This window comes from Nasonia vitripennis (assembly GCF_009193385.2).
Source record: "Nasonia vitripennis strain AsymCx chromosome 1 unlocalized genomic scaffold, Nvit_psr_1.1 chr1_random0005, whole genome shotgun sequence".
NCBI lineage: Eukaryota > Metazoa > Arthropoda > Insecta > Hymenoptera > Pteromalidae > Nasonia > Nasonia vitripennis.
Genome location: NW_022279591.1, coordinates 1,256,824 through 1,276,754, shown reverse-complemented (window position 1 = coordinate 1,276,754; position 19,931 = coordinate 1,256,824). Strand labels below are relative to the sequence as shown.

The following is a 19,931-nucleotide window of genomic DNA, read 5'->3' as shown; positions in this document are numbered from 1 at the left end:
GGCTTCTCCGGTCAACTTTATGGCTTGTCGGTTACGAGCAGACTGAGCGAGAGCAGGAGCTTGCCGTTCTTTTAGCTGCGGAGCGCGGACGTCCAAGAGAGCCTCGCTTGTCGCGGTCGCTCCGGGAGAGGTTTGGATCGCCAAGGATGAATTGTTTCGGCGGGGGAAAAATATCAAAGCATTGATCTCTCTTATTTTTTCCTATATTCTATGTTTGTCCTAGGCTGGCTGTCCTCCAGGAGTTGTTCCGCGCTCGAGAGTCGAAAGACGGAAGGGAAGACGATGTTCACCGGGCGGACGCCAGAAACAGACTGTGCAAGATGACGATACCGCTTTTATGCGCTTTCGTTGCTCAGTGCCGACGGGAGTTGTAGGGGGGGGGGGGGGGGATAATCATTCTCCAGCGACTCAGTGGGTAATGGAAACACACTTTTAAAGCATATTGTAGCGACTCAACCCCCTTAAAAGTAACCTACCAAATTATCTTATTTTAAAAGTGATAAAGTATCTTATAACATTGCTCCTTACGAAGACTAGCACAGTTCGAATTTTAAAACAAAAACTAGCACAACTCACGATTTGCCGCAAAGAGTAGCACAGTTCAAAAATGCCGCCAAGAGTAGCACAACTCACGTATTTCGCGCGAAGACTAGCACAACTCGCGACTTATATTACTTAAAATGTCAGTATTTTACGTTTTGATTGGATTATTGGGTTGGTTAAGTTCGTGAAAACGTTGGACAAAGACAGACAAACCTTAAAGTTTTAAACAATTTCGGAAATTTCTAAAAAAGTAAACAATTTAAAAAAATGTTTGTAAAAAATTATTGTATTTGGGAAAACAATTTTAAATTCGGTAGAAAGTTTTAAATTGTGACTATTTAAAAATGTTCATCAGGGACAGTTTCGCAAAAATTGGGAAATTTTTATAGAAATTCGTTGTTTAAAGTTTGAGTTGTGCTAGTTTCGCGGAAAATGCGCGAGTTGTGCTAATCTTCGCGGGAAATTTTTAGTTGTGCTAGTCAAGCGTGCGTCAAATGAGTTGTGCTACTTATGACGGGAAATTTGAATAGTGCTACTCTTCGTAGGGAGCGACGATATAATGTCATCTATAGGATTTTAAACTATATTATACTAGTTATAAAATTGAACCCTACGCTATGGTTACAAAATTTAAAATTGTGGTAGTGCGAACAGACTTTTTACCAACAGTTTCAAAACAATTGCACGAGTAACTTCTGTAGACCCACTTTTTTACAATATTATATGATCAGATATCTTATTAAATGTAGTTTTTGATTGCAAGTAGTATACCAAGTCTTAGACGAAGTTGAACTATGGCGGCCCTCGCATGTACTTAAGCGAAACTTATTGTGCTTAAGTCCTAGTTTTAGGTTTACTGTACCTTCTGAAACTACTTACTTACAATTTCTTGTTGATAGTTGCGGCAAATAGGCATATTGATCACAACTTACTCAGTTTAATTCTTCCGTCCCTGTTGGGTAGACTTCTCACGCCCAGCCCTATACCTTGACCCCGCCAAAGCAGGATTTCTGCACAGTAGGTTGGAGGTGGTTTCCTCCTTTTATTCACACTACCTGCGCGATAATAGATACTTAAACGCAGAAATAGTGCATGTGTTACAAAAAACTATAGTTTCTGTACTGACTCGTACTGCAAACTCCACGCTTAGTCTAAAAAAGCCCACTTTACGTCCTTGATACACAATATACTATTTCTGATTAAATAGTGCGTCTAGTTTAAGAGTGCTGTTTATAATGATAATAATTGTTACTGAAGTAACACACGTATTAGAAATGAAATATTTCTTTATAAAACATTTTTTGTAAATCAGAATAATTTTTACTTACATGTTTAAATTGATATAATTTATTTTATTCTAGACTTACGCAAGCAAGCAAGACATTTAGAAAATGAAATTGATGCTAAATTAGTTGCATTTAGTAAATTGGGGATAAATATGACTCTGAGTCATGCACCTCTAGAAACTGTGCCCTTGTTGCATGAAGACCATGTATTTGAAAACATGTCGTCAGAAATAGATTCGTTATTAGCCAAGGTAATAATTTTAAAATATAAAGGTAATGCTGATTCTTGATTTGTACTGATAATTGTAAAAAAGCATTTTTCAACTTAATTAAAAAAAAATGTTTCGATTGCCTATTATTAATTTATTATTTATCTGTCCTAGAGTTACACATAACATTTAAAATTCGATACCAAATAGATGTTATTTACACAATAACTCACTTTAAAGCCAAGAATTACATGTTCATTCTGTAACAGTCTCGTTTCCCTTGTCGCTGAGTATTTACAAACTTATTTTTAAATTAAATAAATAACTGTTTACTTCATTGTTGTTCAGCTCAATTTATTTTATATTGTGCCGCTGTAGTGTATCACCTGAAAGTAAGTAAGGTAAACCTGCAATGATCCTTCTAGCATTAGCCAGCATGATGTGCTGCCCTACTCTCACTACGGGAACATGCTGGTATGTTTAATTTTACGAGAGTCATATTCTGGTGCTGCATTAGTCAAGTGCTATAGTCGATTTTCATATTTCCAGCGCTGTATTTAAAAAATGCTGTTTTCGATTTTCATATTTCTAGCGCTGCATTTAAAAATTACTGCAGCTGATTCTCATATTTCCAGCGCTTCATTTGAAAATTGCTGCAGCCAATTTCATATTTTAAAAATGCTGCAGCCGATTCTCTTATTTCTAGATCAGAATTCATATTTCCACTGGAGCATTTAGAAAATAGTGCAGCTGTTATAATATTGTACTGTTTATAATATTTCCTTGTATACAATATTCTTAGCGTAAATGTTTGTATCTTTAATATTCGATTGTTCTACTTTAGCATTGTTCATTATTTTTTTTTTTTTTTTTTTTTTTTACATGGCATTTGGAACTCGAAAGTTCATCGCCTCATCTACGCAAGCCTTCCACGCTGCCCTATCTTGTGTCAACCCCACCCAAGATGCACCTCTCCGATCGACACCCACCCGTCCTATTTCTACTAGATCCGCTTTTACGTTGTCCTCCCATCTACGTCTAGGTCTACCTAGAGGTCGCGTTACCATCGGCCTGCCCTTCATGACACGCGCTGCCGTACGGTCGTCTCCCATTCTCGCTACGTGCCCTGCCCATCCCAATCTGCGCGATTTTATTATTCTGTTAATATTTGGTGACGCGTACAGATTGTGTAACTCATCATTGTGTAGTCTCCTCCATCCCCCGGTTTCGTCATCTTTCTTCGGCCCGTATATTTTTCGCAAGACTTTATTTTCAAATACCCTAAAACGGTTGTCCGCCTGCTTAGTGAGAGCCCACGTTTCGCACCCGTACAGAACCACCGGCAGTATTATTGTTATGTATATTCTTATTTTAACGTTTTTAGACAACAGCCTCGACTTAAGTAAATTACTCACGGCGTAGAAGCAAGCATTACCCGAATGGAGTCTCTTATTTATTTCGACATTAATCTCGTTTCTATCATTTATGGTCGTACCCAGATATCTGAATTCGCTAACCTTTTCAAAAGTAAAATTCCCAACTCTGAGATCTTCCTCCCCTCTGCAGATGCCTAGCTTATCCACAATCATGTACTTTGTTTTTGATTCACTCACTTCTAACCCTGTATACTCCACTGCTTTTATGAGGATTTCCGCGTTTCTTGCTACCGTTTCCCTACAATCCCCCAGTATATCCAAATCATCTGCGTAGCCTAGTATCTGCGTTGTTCCATTAAGCGTTGCGCCCAGCTGGCTAACCTGCATTTTTCTAACGGCATACTCTAACGTTAAGTTGAACAGCACCGTAGAGAGTCCATCCCCTTGTTTTAAACCATCGCGTATCATGAAGGGTTCTGATACATTACCGCCTACTCGGACCTTTCCCGTGCTTTCGTTCAGACATATTTGAATTAATCTCACGAGTTTTTTCGGTACACCGAGAAGTACTAGAATTTGATACATTTTGCTTCGCTTAATAGAGTCGTACGCTTTTTTAAAATCTATAAATAGTTGGTGTATGGTTTCGCAAAATTCCCACTTTTTCTCTAACAACTGTCTTATGGTAAACATTTGATAGCTCGTCGATCTGTTGCGCCGAAATCCGTACTGATAATCTCCTACTATATCTTCCGCGAATGGAGTGAGTCTAGCTTGTATTACGTTTGACAGAACTTTGTAGCACGTTGCTAAAAGTGAAATACCCCTATAGTTATTGCAGTCTGTCTTATCCCCCTTTTTAAAAATCGGTATAATGATAGATTCCTTCCAATTTTCGGGTATTGTTTCATTTTTCCAGATGGCACATACTAGTTTATAGATTTTGAAAGTGAGCTCGACGCCCCCATATTTGAGTAACTCAGCTGGTATAGAGTCATTTCCCGCAGCTTTGTTGTTTTTTAGTTTTTTAATCGCGGCCTCTACTTCTTGGTAGCTCGGTTCCTCCACGTGGGGTTCAGCAGTATGAATTTCGTCCCCTAATTCTTCGCTATTTTCGTGCACGTTTAATAATTTATCGAAATAATTTTTCCACAGCGACAGTAATTCGTTGTCATTTGTTACGAGGTCCCCGTTTTCGTCCTTCATCAATTGCGCTCTACTCTTCAAATGAGGTTAGCCCTTTAACATGTAAAAGTAATAATCTGATAAAGTATCGTTCTCTACGTTCGTACTTAGGAAAAAAACACATTCGCCTTAAGATATATGTATGTTACGCCCTGACTACCCTTTATAGAATAGTCAAAACGTAATGATATGAGTAGTGGCAAAGGCTGTAATAAATGTTAATTCGCGCCTAACACTCTCACTGTTAGTAAATATATAATAAATCGCACGGTTTGTTCTTTAGTAAAGAATGAATCTAGCCTTTTAATCTTTTGTAAAAAATAAAATTTGCTTCGCCATTTCACAAGAATAAATGCCGAGTTTAATTCTTTACCAAATGATTTAATCTTTTTAGAGTGTTTTGTATATATAAAATATCTTCGTTTGCTTCCAAACATACTGGGCAATTTGGATTTTCCTCTATCTTGAAGCAGTGTAGGTAGGCTCGAAAGCACCTATGTCCGTTAAAAAACTGCGTAAGGTAGTAATTCACTTCCCCGTGTCATCTATTAGTCTAGCCAACAATACGTAGTATGAAGCGGTATGCACTCAGCTAGGTTTTGTTTATTTGCGGGTTTCCAAACTTCTTTTTGAATATTGTCACCACGCTGGCTTTCTTCATATATATTTTTTCGTTCTGTTGCTAGAAGTTCAATAGGCGGCATACTTAAAAAACGCACACTGCATATTCTGATACTGTTCGGTAGGCAGAAGCGGCCCGCAGTGGACTTTTTCTATAAACTGTTGACAGCTTTCGTGCATAGGACTTCTCCAACATAGCGTCCGCCTAAATTGGGGCACCGTATAACATAATTGATGTAGTTACACTGACTAGGAGTAAATGTCAACTTTACGTTGGTCCACCTACATTTGACATTAATCGCGATAGTGCAGCACCGACTTTTGCTGCCTTATTGCTCACCCGTATGAGGTGCTGCTTAAACGTTAGTCTGGCTTCCATGGTGATTCCCAGGTACTTAATGGTCGGCTGAGAGTCTATTTCGTGTCCGTCCACTGTCAGCGTTATTTTCACCCTACTAGATATCGACGGTCGATAATGAGAAGCAGCTAGTCCAGACAAAGTCTCAGAATGCAGCTACTCCAGAAAATTTCTTCAGGGGGCAGCTACTCCAGAAAAAGTCATGGAAAACAGCTACTTCAGAAAACAAGCCAGAAAGCAGCTGCTCCAGAAAACGTGTCAGAAAGCAGGTAGTCAAGAAAATCGTCCAACAATCAGATTCCTTTTCGGAGTAGCAAAAAGCAGCTACTTCAGAGCTAGTTTAAAAACGAGACAATTCAGTGCGCGAGTCAATAAGTAGACATCCCAGACAACTTTAAAGTATTCGATTAGGCAGGAATCGATAGTGTTCAAGCGCGGGGGGCCGCTCACACGCGCCGTAAGGGATGGGGCTCTTTTTACGTGATCCGGCAGTCTCTGTTTCTTTCGCGAGATAGAATCTTGTAAAGTGATTCTATCACACTTTAGAACGGTGCGCGATAAGTAAATTTTGCAGGGAGTTACAGCTACATCCACTTGATTATCATCCCTTATGTTGGGGGTGAAAATTATAAAACGAGGCTTTAAAATAATTTAAAAAAAAAACGGTGAAAAAATATTCGCAAGTGGTTTTTTGCATGTCTTATTTAAAATGTTATTATTAATTTTTAGTACATCATTGTTTTTTTGCGCTAAAATTACTCTTTTGCAAAGTTTATTGGCATTATTATTATCAGAGCAATTTATATAAATTTAATAGCCATTCTTAAAACTCTCTGTCACAATTACTAACTCTCATTTTATCTTTTAAAGCAATTTTTTGGAATTTACTCCATAAATGACCATTTTTTACACAATTTTCCATAATTTTTGTTCAATTTCCTTGTTTGACAACAGGTAGTGTTTGTCGGAAGTCACCTGATACAATCATTATTTTGCCACCAAATTTAATGTCATTATTACATAAGTCTTTAAATAATTTAACCACTGTCTGAAAAGCATGTTTTAATGTCATTGTTATTTCATCCCAAATTATGACTTGTACATTTTCCAGATTTTTTCTATTGAATTAGGCGTAATGTTGCACTTATAATCTTCATTTATATTGAATGGTAATTTAAAAATTACATGTGAAATTCTTCCATTTATTCATAAATTTGCTTCTATAGCAGTCCATGCTACAAGTAAAACAATTATTTTTTCTTTATTTAAATGAGTGATAATTGTATCGCTCAAAAAGACATGAAATCTTTAAAAAAAAACTTCACCAAAATAAAAAGGTTAGGCTCGTTTGATGTTTTGCGTATCATTATGCATGTCAGTAATTTTGTTTACAGTAAAATTACAGATTAAAAAACAACTGAGATCAATTAAAAAAAAATCAAGTTGACAATCATATTATTTTATTTATAACGCAATTACAGCTCTCAAGATACTTACTACGTAACTTGTCATACCCCTGTTCATGGCCCATACTTTTACATTTAAAATATTTCATTTTATTAAAATAACAAGTTTATGTACAAAAATAAAATATGCAGAAAGTAACACTTACAATTAGACAACTCCATAAACAAAATGTAAAGGGCATGGCAAGTTACGTAGTAAGTATCTTGATATTTGTTTGTAATTGATCAATATATTACTTAAGTTTATTATAAATAAAATAATATGATTGTAAACTTAACTTTTTATAATTGATCTCAGTTGTTTTTTAATCTGTAATTTCTCTGTAAACAAAATTACTGACATGCATGATGATACGCAAAGTATCAAACACGCCTAACCTTTTACTACGGTGAAGTTTTTTTTAGAGATTTCATGTCTTTTTGGGCGAACTTATTGAAGTACCTTCAATTTTTTCTGAAAATGAAATACATGATGATATGGTTCAGGTAGTGTATACTGAGATTTTTATTACGGGAATATCGATATCTCTCGTGTATGGTATCCAAGTGCATAAGGTCGACAATGACAATATCTTGGTGATACGCTCCATAGCCTTTGGTGTCTAGAATCAGTTTTCACACTTAAACAATGAAAGCTACGGAGCGCACTACCTTAATCGTGTCATTGTCGACCGCATGTACCTAGACAGAAAACATAACTGATTTAAACATTCTAGCACCAAGAAGTACGGTACGCACTGCCTAACTTCGTTATTGAAACTTGCCTTTGCGGCGCTACCGCGCCACTTGATTTATTAAGTAGCTTTTTCCACTACCTCCAGGTCCATCAATAAAGAAACACTTTACTTGATTAGCTTTATTAATTCACTATTTATTACTGCATCGAAAATTTCACGTTGTTTATTCGTTAAAGAGCTTATATTGTGTAATGAATCATTTTCAATTTTATTTTTTGCATAAAATTCTTTATATTTGGTCGCTTCAAAATCCTCACTAAATTGAGGTAAATTGAAATCAGTCAGTGTATACCCGTGACTTGTTAAAATAGAATTGATATGTTTTAGTAAGATATTTTCACGTATTTCTTTAGTTAACAATGGACTGTAAAAATATGCTTAATATTTTTCAAATAATTTTTAAACATTTACTGGGTAATGAAATACGCATATATAACCAAACAGGTTACACAGAGTTTTAGGAAATTCAACCTTAATTGCTTATTCCAAGCATTTGTCCTATTCTTCATCGGTGGTTATTAATTTTCTAGCTACAACTACTTCATGAAATGTTGCGTATGTAACATTTTCCAATGTTTTTATTTCATTATAAGATTGAGCCCTTTTTACGTGTAATAATAATAATATTAAAAAAAAATCTTTCACGATCTTTCGGATTTACAAAGTACATTCTACTTATAATTGTCTTCTAAACTCTTTTTCTTGGTGTCCATTTCTTTGTTTTTTAATTGAAATCGTAAAAATATAGTATATTAACATACAAGTACTGTCTAGATTGCGAATCATTTGCATTTAGTTCAAACCACGCAGTCAAAGTTGTGTTTAAGTTTTAATCAATCAACTCTTTTTCTGACCCTTCCTTCATGGATACAAACTGTTTATTTTTTAAATGTACATGTGTGAATAAGAGAGTGAACGTGTCTAAGTGCGTCGTTTATTTTTTGAGCGAACGACGAGAGAGAAGCAGTGGCTACGACGGACGAAAAGGACAACGCACGTCGCCGACTTGTGAGTGAGAGATGCGAGACGACCAGCAACGTTGGCGCAGCAGCAGCGACCTTTCACCTCGACAGGGCGTTCAAGTCGGCCCCGCGAACCGTAAGACAGCCGATGCAGGTAGCGGAGCCCTTTGTGGGATCTACCTACGTGAGCGTCTAATGCAGCAGGACCAGCGTGATGGCAGCTCGCCCGCGCGAACACCAGGAACAAAAAATACAGCGTCTCAACGGCAACGGCGCGTGAAACAATAGTGTTGCTAGCGAGCGGGCCGTCGGGCCGCGATGCGTTGACTAATCAGCGTGCGCGCGGTACGGCGGCTAGGGAGTATAGAGTGGCGGCCGCGAGCCGGCACTCGCCTGCTTCGACTGCTCTCGAACGGACGTGCCTCAACTTCAACTTCACCCGTTGTTCAAGCTAGAAGGATTTAAGATCAGTGAATCGTTTTCCGTTTTCTCCGGTCGTATCCGTCTCGCGCTTGAACGGCAGTTCCATGTTCGGTTTTGCGAACGAAATGGTTATCTCGCGTATGCGTTAGTTACCTCCGGATCGCTATCTTTATCTCTTTATCCCTTTTTATTGTGTCACATCGAATAAAGGGTTACCTCATTTATACGGGTTATCTTCTCGGGTAATAAGCGAAGTGTAGAATTAAGAATTTTTATGATATAAGTGTAGAATTATTTTGTGAAAACGTAGGTTAATACTTGGCGCCGACACCTGGACGCACGAGGCGTAAGGTGGTCGGGCAATCCTAGGATAAGTCGTTCGGCGTTAGTGGAATTCGCTTGCGACGTAATTGTGTGAGTGAGTGAGAAACGAAAAATGCGAGCTAGTATGTGTGATCTGGTTGCTTTTTGAGCCTTGAGACGCGCGCATGTCAAGCAGGATATCTTTCATTTACGGGTATTTGTTTATCGGAGTTGCCTTTGTTCACGGGTTATCTTAGTAATTTGTACGAAACGATTATAAGTTGTAAGAATTTATTAAGAATATACAGTTCCGTCTGATAAACTAGGTGTCTCTATTATCCCGAACCGCCCTCTCTTCTTACCGTTTTCGGGGCTGCAGCTAGCCGAGCAAACTACGTGCAAAAAACCCTCTTGCCGAGAAACAAAGAGTCGCGAGACTCTGGCGATCACGAGGAGCGCCTGGCGCCACCGGGCCATTTTCCAAGCCACTTGCGAGGGATTGCACCATAACTGGGGTAGCAAGAAAACCCGCAGTTACAAAGTTTATTAACATCATCTGGATTGTTCAGTTTATGATTTTTATGAATAAAAGCCAATTAGCGCATGTGGTAAACCTCTTTTCTGAAACTCAAATACATAAGTATATGCGATATATTTTCTAAAAATGTTCTTTTTAAGAATTTTATTTAATAATTCATTAACTTTTGCATTGAAAACTGTTACTACTAAATCAGGTCTATCTATAGCTGATACATTTTTGTTCAAATTTTGTTTAATTTTCTTCTATTTTGGGTTACATGTCATAGTAATAAAAACATCTGGTTTACCATACTTTTGAACTATTTTCATTGAATATAATACTTATAATACTTATTTTCATTGAATCTAAAAAGTTTTGTTGTAATGATCGTGGACTTCCTGAAAATGTTAAAGGTAATATAACCATTTTTCCAATTTTAATGTTGTCATAGTTACTTTTATTTTTTAAGTTATCTATGACACCTTTACATAATACTGTCCTTTAATGGTGTTAATTTTTATTTTAAAAAAATAATCGTGAACCTACAACTTTTACCCAAGCATCAACAATGTATTGTTGAGTTAATTTTCCTAAATTTGAGTAAGGATTAAAACCGTGTCTAATGCTAAATTTATGACAGTAAGAGTACGAGCTCGGCGCGCTGCCTTACTGACTTCGTCGGGACGAGTCCAGCCGAGCGAGCGAGATACAGAACGAGTGTGTGTGTTTTTTTTGTCTTTATAGCTGTCGTTAGCCTTTAAGTTCCAACGGCGACAGAATCCTCTCCGTCCTCCTTACCGACCCTAAGTAAGTTGTTGGACCTAGCTCTTTCTCCTATATGACCTCCCCGCGATGACACCTTTAAGTATTGCTTCGCTGGGGGGGGGCAAAAGGCTTCTATGCCCTCTTCTAGTTGATGTGATCGTCATCTCGTCTTCTTCTTACTGCATCGTCCGGTCATCTGCTTCTCGTCTGCTATTGCCACCTTTCCAGGCTCCTCTTTCCTTTTTCTTCGCAGTGTCCAAGGCGCGCCTGAATACAATGCAGCTGCCGGAGCCAGCTACACGTTTACTGCCTTCTTCCTTTTGTCCATCCTCTTTGCAGAGAAAACAGCTCGCTTCCATCTGGCATTGGGCCATGCGGTGATCGGCTACTCCACACTTAAAGCAGATGGTCGATTTATCTGCACCATTACACCCGCCCTTCCAATGCCCAAAGCCTAATCACTTGTAGCACCGCACTACCTTTATACGCTTCCTAATCCTACATCTTACAAGGCTGACGCGGATGTGTCCTATTTCTAGGAGCACTGCGACCTCTCTTTTGCTGAGTATCACTATGGCCATTCTAAGGCCCCTCGTGTTTGGCCTTAATAGGGTCACCCTCCTACCATTCTCTGGCTTTCCCAGGGCTCTATCTATAGCTGCTCTCACCTCTTCTTCCGTAGCGTCTGGGTCCATGTCCCTTATTTCTAGAGTGGCCTTCCGTTCTTCCTTTTTGACCTATCCAAGGCCCAGCACTGGCCTTTCTACTACCCCAGTAAACGCTGTCCTGTCGGACCCTCTTCCCAATTTTAGGAGGACGTATCCACCTGTTTGCTTGACTCCCAGCACCCTCGTTCCAGTGGTCTCCAGGTTTACATCCCTTCGGATTTTCCCCATGAATTCCGCGTACGTCCTCTTGCCCCATTTTCACTAGTTCACTTTTCACTAGACTCTTGTTTTTGTTGGGCCTGGCTTTTGCCAATTGCTCTGGTGCATTGTGAGGGACTCTCGGGGTGAAAGTCTCACGTTGCATTGCTGTTCTCTCGTGTCGTTGCCTCTTTCTAACATGCTTTTCCACGCTCTTCTCTTCAGGGCTATTAGTCGGGCTTCCCCTTGGCCTCTTGCTTCCGGCACTAGCTAAGACCGCGTCCTTAAGGAGCCGTCCTCGCGCACCTCTCCTCGCTTTCTCTCGTGTCTCGTGCCACGCTTGATAGTATTCAACGGCATTCAACGTACTCTATTGTTTTCCTCTCTCTCTCTCTCTCTCTCTCTCTCTCTCTCTCTCTCTCTCTCTCTCTCTCTATCTCTCTCTCTCTCTCTCTCTCTCTCTCTCTCTCTCTCTCTCTCCGAAGGATCCGAAGCGCGTGGGTTTAACATAACATCATGGCTCAAAAAATCAAATCCGAACCAAAAGGGACTTAAGGGTCGGAACTTGGAATGTTCGCAGTCTATACAGAGCAGGTGCGTTTAAAGAACTCGTAAAGGAAGCTGATAGGTACAATCTAGGTTTGGTAGCAATACAGGAATCGCGGTGGCCAGATGGCGGAGTACTAGCATCGGGTAACTTCACGTACCTGTATAGGGCCGGGAGTTGGGGATCTCTAGGCACTGGATTTCTCGTAAGCAAAAGCATCATACATTCGGTTAAAAGTTTTAAATCCGTCAATAATAGGCTCTCGTACATCATTATCGAAGGGGAATGGTATAGATATGTATTTATTAATGTACACTGTCCTACGGAGGACAAAGAAGAAGAAGCTAAGGATCTCTATTACGAAACTTTAGAGCAGGTAATCGACCAGTTCGCGCCTTACGACACAAGAATAGTATTAGGCGATTTCAATGCTAAAATAGGTAGGGAGGAAATGTTTAGGCCTACTATAGGTAAGGAAAGCCGGCACGAAGCCAGCAATGATAACGGTATTAGGGTCATAAATTTCGCGGCGGCAAAAGATCTTATAATCAAAACTACGTGTTTTAAGCACAAGAACATACACAAGGCAACGTGGACATCGCCGGACGGGGCCACGCAGAACCAAATTGATCATTTCCTCATTGAAAAAAGGCGTCATACTAATGTTCTTGACGTAAGGGCTTACAGCAGGGCAGATAGCGACTCGGACCACTTCCTAGTAGTAGCCAAATTAAGAGCTAGACTAGTAGCGAATCAAAATAGTAAGCGAGCAAACAAGGTAGAAAGCTTCGATATTGAGAAACTACGAGATAGAACAGAGCGAATTAGGTACCAGATAAAAATTAATAACAGGTTTCAGGCACTTGAAGAAGCAAACACATCGCCGGAGGGGAATGACGAACCGAATAGCTTATGGGGGACATCGAAAAAACGGTAAAAGAGGCCGCGAACAAAGTACTGGGTAAAAAGAAAAAGCCAAAGAGCAAACCATGGTTTGACGAAGAGTGCGAACTCTGGTTTGAAAGGCGCAAAAAGGCTAAATTAGATAGCTTACAAAATAGAAGCGATAGGACCGTAGAAGAGTATTCTAACGTAAGGAAGCAGACGAGCGCGATCTACAGAAATAAGAAGCGTGAGTATCAACAGAATCTTACTAGGAGAATAGAAACTAACAGTAAGGAAAATAACCCCCGCGAAATGTACAGAGGGTTTAACGCCATCAGAAAGGGTTTTAGGAGTAGAGCGCAATTGATGAAGGACGAAAACGGGGAAAAATTATTTCGATAAATTATTAAACGTGCACGAAAATAGCGAAGAATTAGGGGACGAAATTCACACTGCTGAACCCCACGTGGAGGAACCGAGCTACCAAGAAGTAGAGGCCGCGATTAAAAAACTAAAAAACAGGCCCCCCGCGCTTGAACACTATCGATTCCTGCCTAATCGAATACTTTAAAGTTGTCTGGGATGTCTACTTATTGACTCGCGCACTGAATTGTCTCGTTTTTAAACGAGCTCTGAAGTAGCTGCTTCTTGCTACTCCGAAAAGGAATCTGATTGTTGGACGATTTTCTTGACTACCTGCTTTCTGACACGTTTTCTGGAGCAGCTGCTTTCTGGCTTGTTTTCTGAAGTAGCTGTTTTCCATGACTTTTTCTGGAGTAGCTGCCCCCTGAAGAAATTTTCTGGAGTAGCTGCATTCTGAGACTTTGTCTGGACTAGCTGCTTCTCATTATCGACCGTCGATATCTAGTAGGGTGAAAATAACGCTGACAGTGGACGGACACGAAATAGACTCTCAGCCGACCATTAAGTACCTGGGAATCACCATGGAAGCCAGACTAACGTTTAAGCAGCACCTCATACGGGTGAGCAATAAGGCAGCAAACGTCGGTGCTGCACTATCGCGATTAATGTCAAATGTAGGTGGACCAACGTAAAGTTGACATTTACTCCTAGTCAGTGTAACTACATCAATTATGTTATACGGTGCCCCAATTTAGGCGGACGCTATGTTGGAGAAGTCCTATGCACGAAAGCTGTCAACAGTTTATAGAAAAAGTCCACTGCGGGCCGCTTCTGCCTACCGAACAGTATCAGAATATGCAGTGTGCGTTTTTTAAGTATGCCGCCTATTGAACTTCTAGCAACAGAACGAAAAAATATATATGAAGAAAGCCAGCGTGGTGACAATATTCAAAAAGAAGTTTGGAAACCCGCAAATAAACAAACCCTAGCTGAGTGCATACCGCTTCATACTACGTATTGTTGGCTAGACTAATAGATGACACGGGGAAGTGAATTACTACCTTACGCAGTTTTTTAACGGACATAGGTGCTTTCGAGCCTACCTACACTGCTTCAAGATAGAGGAAAATCCAAATTGCCCAGTATGTTTGGAAGCAAACGAAGATATTTTATATATACAAAACACTCTAAAAAGATTAAATCATTTGGTAAAGAATTAAACTCGGCATTTATTCTTGTGAAATGGCGAAGCAAATTTTATTTTTTACAAAAGATTAAAAGGCTAGATTCATTCTTTACTAAAGAACAAACCGTGCGATTTATTATATATTTACTAACAGTGAGAGTGTTAGGCGCGAATTAACATTTATTACAGCCTTTGCCACTACTCATATCATTACGTTTTGACTATTCTATAAAGGGTAGTCAGGGCGTAACATACATATATCTTAAGGCGAATGTGTTTTTTTCCTAGGTACGAACGTAGAGAACGATACTTTATCAGATTATTACTTTTACATGTTAAAGGGCTAACCTCATTTGAAGAGTAGAGCGCAATTGATGAAGGACGAAAACGGGGACCTCGTAACAAATGACAACGAATTACTGTCGCTGTGGAAAAATTATTTCGATAAATTATTAAACGTGCACGAAAATAGCGAAGAATTAGGGGACGAAATTCATACTGCTGAACCCCACGTGGAGGAACCGAGCTACCAAGAAGTAGAGGCCGCGATTAAAAAACTAAAAAACAACAAAGCTGCGGGAAATGACTCTATACCAGCTGAGTTACTCAAATATGGGGGCGTCGAGCTCACTTTCAAAATCTATAAACTAGTATGTGCCATCTGGAAAAATGAAACAATACCCGAAAATTGGAAGGAATCTATCATTATACCGATTTTTAAAAAGGGGGATAAGACAGACTGCAATAACTATAGGGGTATTTCACTTTTAGCAACGTGCTACAAAGTTCTGTCAAACGTAATACAAGCTAGACTCACTCCATTCGCGGAAGATATAGTAGGACATTATCAGTGCGGATTTCGGCGCAACAGATCGACGAGCGATCAAATGTTTACCATAAGACAGTTGTTAGAGAAAAAGTGGGAATTTTGCGAAACCATACACCAACTATTTATAGATTTTAAAAAAGCGTACGACTCTATTAAGCGAAGCAAAATGTATCAAATTCTAGTACTTCTCGGTGTACCGAAAAAACTCGTGAGATTAATTCAAATATGTCTGAACGGAAGCACGGGAAAGGTCCGAGTAGGCGGTAATGTATCAGAACCCTTCATGATACGCGATGGTTTAAAACAAGGGGATGGACTCTCTACGGTGCTGTTCAACTTAACGTTAGAGTATGCCGTTAGAAAAATGCAGGTTAGCCAGCTGGGCGCAACGCTTAATGGAACAACGCAGATACTAGGCTACGCAGATGATTTGGATATACTGGGGGATTGTAGGGAAACGGTAGCAAGAAACGCGGAAATCCTCATAAAAGCAGTGGAGTATACAGGGTTAGAAGTGAGTGAATCAAAAACAAAGTACATGATTGTGGATAAGCTAGGCATCTGCAGAGGGGAGGAAGATCTCAGAGTTGGGAATTTTACTTTTGAAAAGGTTAGCGAATTCAGATATCTGGGTACGACCATAAATGATAGAAACGAGATTAATGTCGAAATAAATAAGAGACTCCATTCGGGTAATGCTTGCTTCTACGCCGTGAGTAATTTACTTAAGTCGAGGCTGTTGTCTAAAAACGTTAAAATAAGAATATACAGGACAATAATACTGCTGGTGGTTCTGTACGGGTGCGAAACGTGGGCTCTCACTAAGCAGGCGGACAACCGTTTTAGGGTATTTGAAAATAAAGTCTTGCGAAAAATATACGGGCCGAAGAAAGATGAGGAAACCGGGGAATGGAGGAGACTACACAATGATGAGTTACACAATCTGTACGCGTCACCAAATATTAACAGAATAATAAAATCGCGCAGATTGGGATGGGCAGGGCACGTAGCGAGAATGGGAGACGACCGTACGGCAGCGCGTGTCATGAAGGGCAGGCCGATGGTAACGCGACCTCTAGTTAGACCTAGACGTAGATGGGAGGACAACGTAAAAGCGGATCTAGTAGAAATAGGACGGGTGGGTGTCGATCGGAGAGGTGCATCTTGGGTGGGGTTGACACAAGATAGGGCAGCGTGGAAGGCTTGCGTAGATGAGGCGATGAACTTTCGAGTTCCAAATGCCATGTAAAAAAAAAAAAAAAATCATTTCCACTGCAAACTTTCTACAAGGCCCCTAACCTCCAAAACTGCTTGGCTTGGCTTGATTTCTCACTGCAATCAACATCGTGGCGACATCTGCTGCCTCGCGGGAGAATCTTCACGGCGTCTGTCATTTCAATGCGAACTCGCTTACGGGCCATATTGAGATGATCATGCTTTTCTTATCCACTCGCTCTCCATTTCACGTAATAGCTGTTACCGAGACCTGGTTGAGCGACAAGGTTACGTCCATCCCTTCACTGGATGACTACATACTCTACAGACTGGACAGAAACAGAAACGGAGGAGGTGTGGCCCTCTACATACGTAAATCACTGACAGCTAGCGTTATTTCATCATCTGATGGTGAATGGTCTGGCCAGCCAGGTAAGCCTGAATATCTCTGCTGCGAGGAATCGGCAAAGGGAATATCTCCGATCTTCGTGGGGGTTGTGTATCGTCCTCCTCACGCTCCATTCTTCCAAGGCTCTAACTTTATTGACCAGCTAACAACCCACATGCACAGCTACTCCACGAAGGTCATAATGGGAGACTTCAACTCTGACCAGCTTTCTTCGTCTGAAGATGCCAAGTTTATCAAGGCCTTCATTGATGAAAATTCCCTTTCTTCTGTCCCCTATGGTGCCACGCATCATAAACAGGGTTCGGATACCTGGCTTGACTTGTGTCTAATCGACGAGCAGGATCGCCTGCTGTCACACTGGAAGAAAGACTCACCTTTCATCAATGGACACGACCTTATCACGGCCACTCTCGGCGTATAGATTCCACGATACGTACCTAACACATACTCCTACAGAAACTTTAAGGGAATCAACGCCGAGAAGCTAAGGGACTTTCTTAGCGCATGTGACTGGTCATCCCTCACCGCTTCATCACTTGATGAATGCATCTCTACACTTAACGCTAACCTCACTAACGCCATTAATCATCTCGCCCCATTACGGACTGTAACACCGAGAAAACAACGTCACCCGTGGTTCGCCACGGCTCTTCGTGACCTTGTATCTGAGAGGGAGAGACTTGACAGGCGTTTCAGGGACTCCAGGCTTGATTCAGATCTCCGTTTATACAGACTAGCTAGAGACAATGCTCACAAACAGGTCGAGGAAGCCAGGCTGAATTATTACTATTCACGCCTGTCAACCTTGACTGATGTTACCGAGATCTGGAGAGAGCTGGAGAAACTTGGAATTTCTGCAACTAAGGCCCCTTTGCCACCTCTCTTTAGCACAGATGAACTCAACAAGCATTTCAGCTCGATCTCCAATGATCCATTAGCTCCTGCTGTTGAGGAGTATCTTCTAACCCTGGAAAGTCTTGACCTCCCGGAACATTTCGAGTTTGGCACCATAACGGAATCGGACGTGTTGGCTGCAGTATCGCACTTCGACACCCAGGCCAGGGGAAGCGACGGCATCCCACAGGTTGTTATCTCAAAATCACTGCCAGTTCTCGCTCCTCTACTATGTCGCATTTTCAACCTGCCTCTGAGCGAAACCCGTTTCCCATCTGCCTGGAAATTGTCACTTGTGCATGCACTCAACAAAGTCAGTTCACCAACAGCCCTGACTGACTACCGTCCGATTTCACTTCTCTGCTTTCTCTCCAAGGCCCTGGAGTGGCTGGTGCACAGGCAAGTCTCACAATACCTTGAATCAATGCTCTTACTAGACAACTATCAAACAGGCTTGCGCACTGGCCACAGCACTCAGCCTGGCCTAATTAAGCTAACTGATGATGTCAGGGTCGGGATAAACAAAAAGAATGTGATACTCCTTCTACTCTTTGATTTTAGCAAGGCGTTTGACACTGTATGACACGTCCGGCTCCTGAGGAAGCTATCCACCTTCGGCTTCTCTAAGCCGGTTATCCGCTGGTTTGCCTCCTATCTCACTGGGAGAGAGCAAGCCGTCGTTGGTGACAATAGCGAGCGTTCCTCTTCGCAGCGTCTTAACATCGGCGTCCCGCAGGGCTCCGTCTTAGGTCCCCTGCTGTTTGCATTGTACATCAACGACATCGGTTTCTGTCTAGACTCCGTTGTTTCCCATCTTATTTACGCGGATGACTTGCAAATTTACAGTCATTGCCACCTCGAGGAGCTCGATTCTTTATCAAACAAGATGAGTGCTAATGCCGAGAGGATAATGGGCTGGGCTGCGCAAAACAAGCTTAAACTTAATGTTACAAAAACCAAAGCAATTGTCCTGGGCTCCCCATACTACATAAATCTATTTCCCTCAACAGCTAACACTTTCATTAATATCGGGGGTGCCCAGGTCAGCTTTGAATCCTCTGTGCGTAATCTGGGACTGGTGCTTGACTCTTGTGGAAGGAGCACGTTACACAAGTGTGTAAACGTGCTCACTCGCTAATGTACAGGCTTTACTTTTTTAGAAAGAGTACCAATCTCAGATTGCGCAAACATCTCGTGCAAGTACTCCTATTTCCGATCATCGACTACTGTTCTCGAATACTTGTGACTTGACGCAGGAACTCGTCTGCGACGCTGTGCCTCCCAACACAGGTGCGCAACACCTAGAGCCTCGCATGCACTAGGATTTTTCTAAACGTAGGATTTGACCGCGATCATCACGTTTGGGAGAACGCTAGGGAGAGGGGAAAATGATCACACACAATGGTTAAGTTTTATTGCACATGTATTTCGCCCAGCCCTTCCCTACAATACGGTGGCTGTAGTGCCTCCCGCGCACAGTTTAGCCACGCAGGGCTTACACTGGGACGCTTAAACACGAGCCACGCTCGTGCAGCAGACGGCGGGCCACAGGCCCAGGTCCAGTCCGCTGACGGCTGACTCTCTCTCTCTCTCTCTCTCTTTCTCTCTCGCGCGCGCGGGCTATGCCTCCCGCTTGTGGCAAGCCCGACCTGCTGCAGCCGCGCAGCTATAGGGTTTTCTCTTGCGCTGTCTCTATCTCACGCACACGCGTTTCCTCGCACTGTTCTCTCTCTCTCTCTCTCTCTCTCTCTCTCGCGTGCGCTGGCCAGACGCCTCGCGCAGAAGACGTCTTGGTGTGCGCCCGCACTGTACACCAACACCCTGGTCTCTCGAGTTCTCTCTCTCTCTCTAGTGTGCCCGCACCACACTCGTCTCACTCTCGGATCTCTCTCTCTCTCTCTCTCTATCTCTTTCTCTCTCTCTCTCTCTCTCTCTCTATCTCTTTCTCTCTCTCTCTCTCTCTCTCTCTCTCTAATACTTTCT

At 41.3% G+C, this 19,931-nt stretch overlaps 1 protein-coding gene across 7 annotated transcripts in view; it reads left to right on the top strand.

Annotated features, from left to right (window-relative positions):
• Positions 1 to 19,931, top strand: part of LOC100678873 (Golgi SNAP receptor complex member 1) — a 72,174-nt gene that overhangs the window by 25,705 nt on the left and 26,538 nt on the right. For 5 of the 7 annotated variants that reach the window (XM_031921442.2, XM_031921430.2, XM_032601327.1 and 2 more), the window contains one exon: positions 1,905 to 2,080. In XM_031921442.2, the coding sequence (XP_031777302.1) occupies positions 1,905 to 2,080 (176 nt within the window). Of the gene's footprint in view, positions 1 to 1,904; positions 2,103 to 19,931 lie in introns of all 7 variants that reach the window. The other 2 variants (XR_004345128.1, XR_004345129.1) reach the window with 1 other exon arrangement.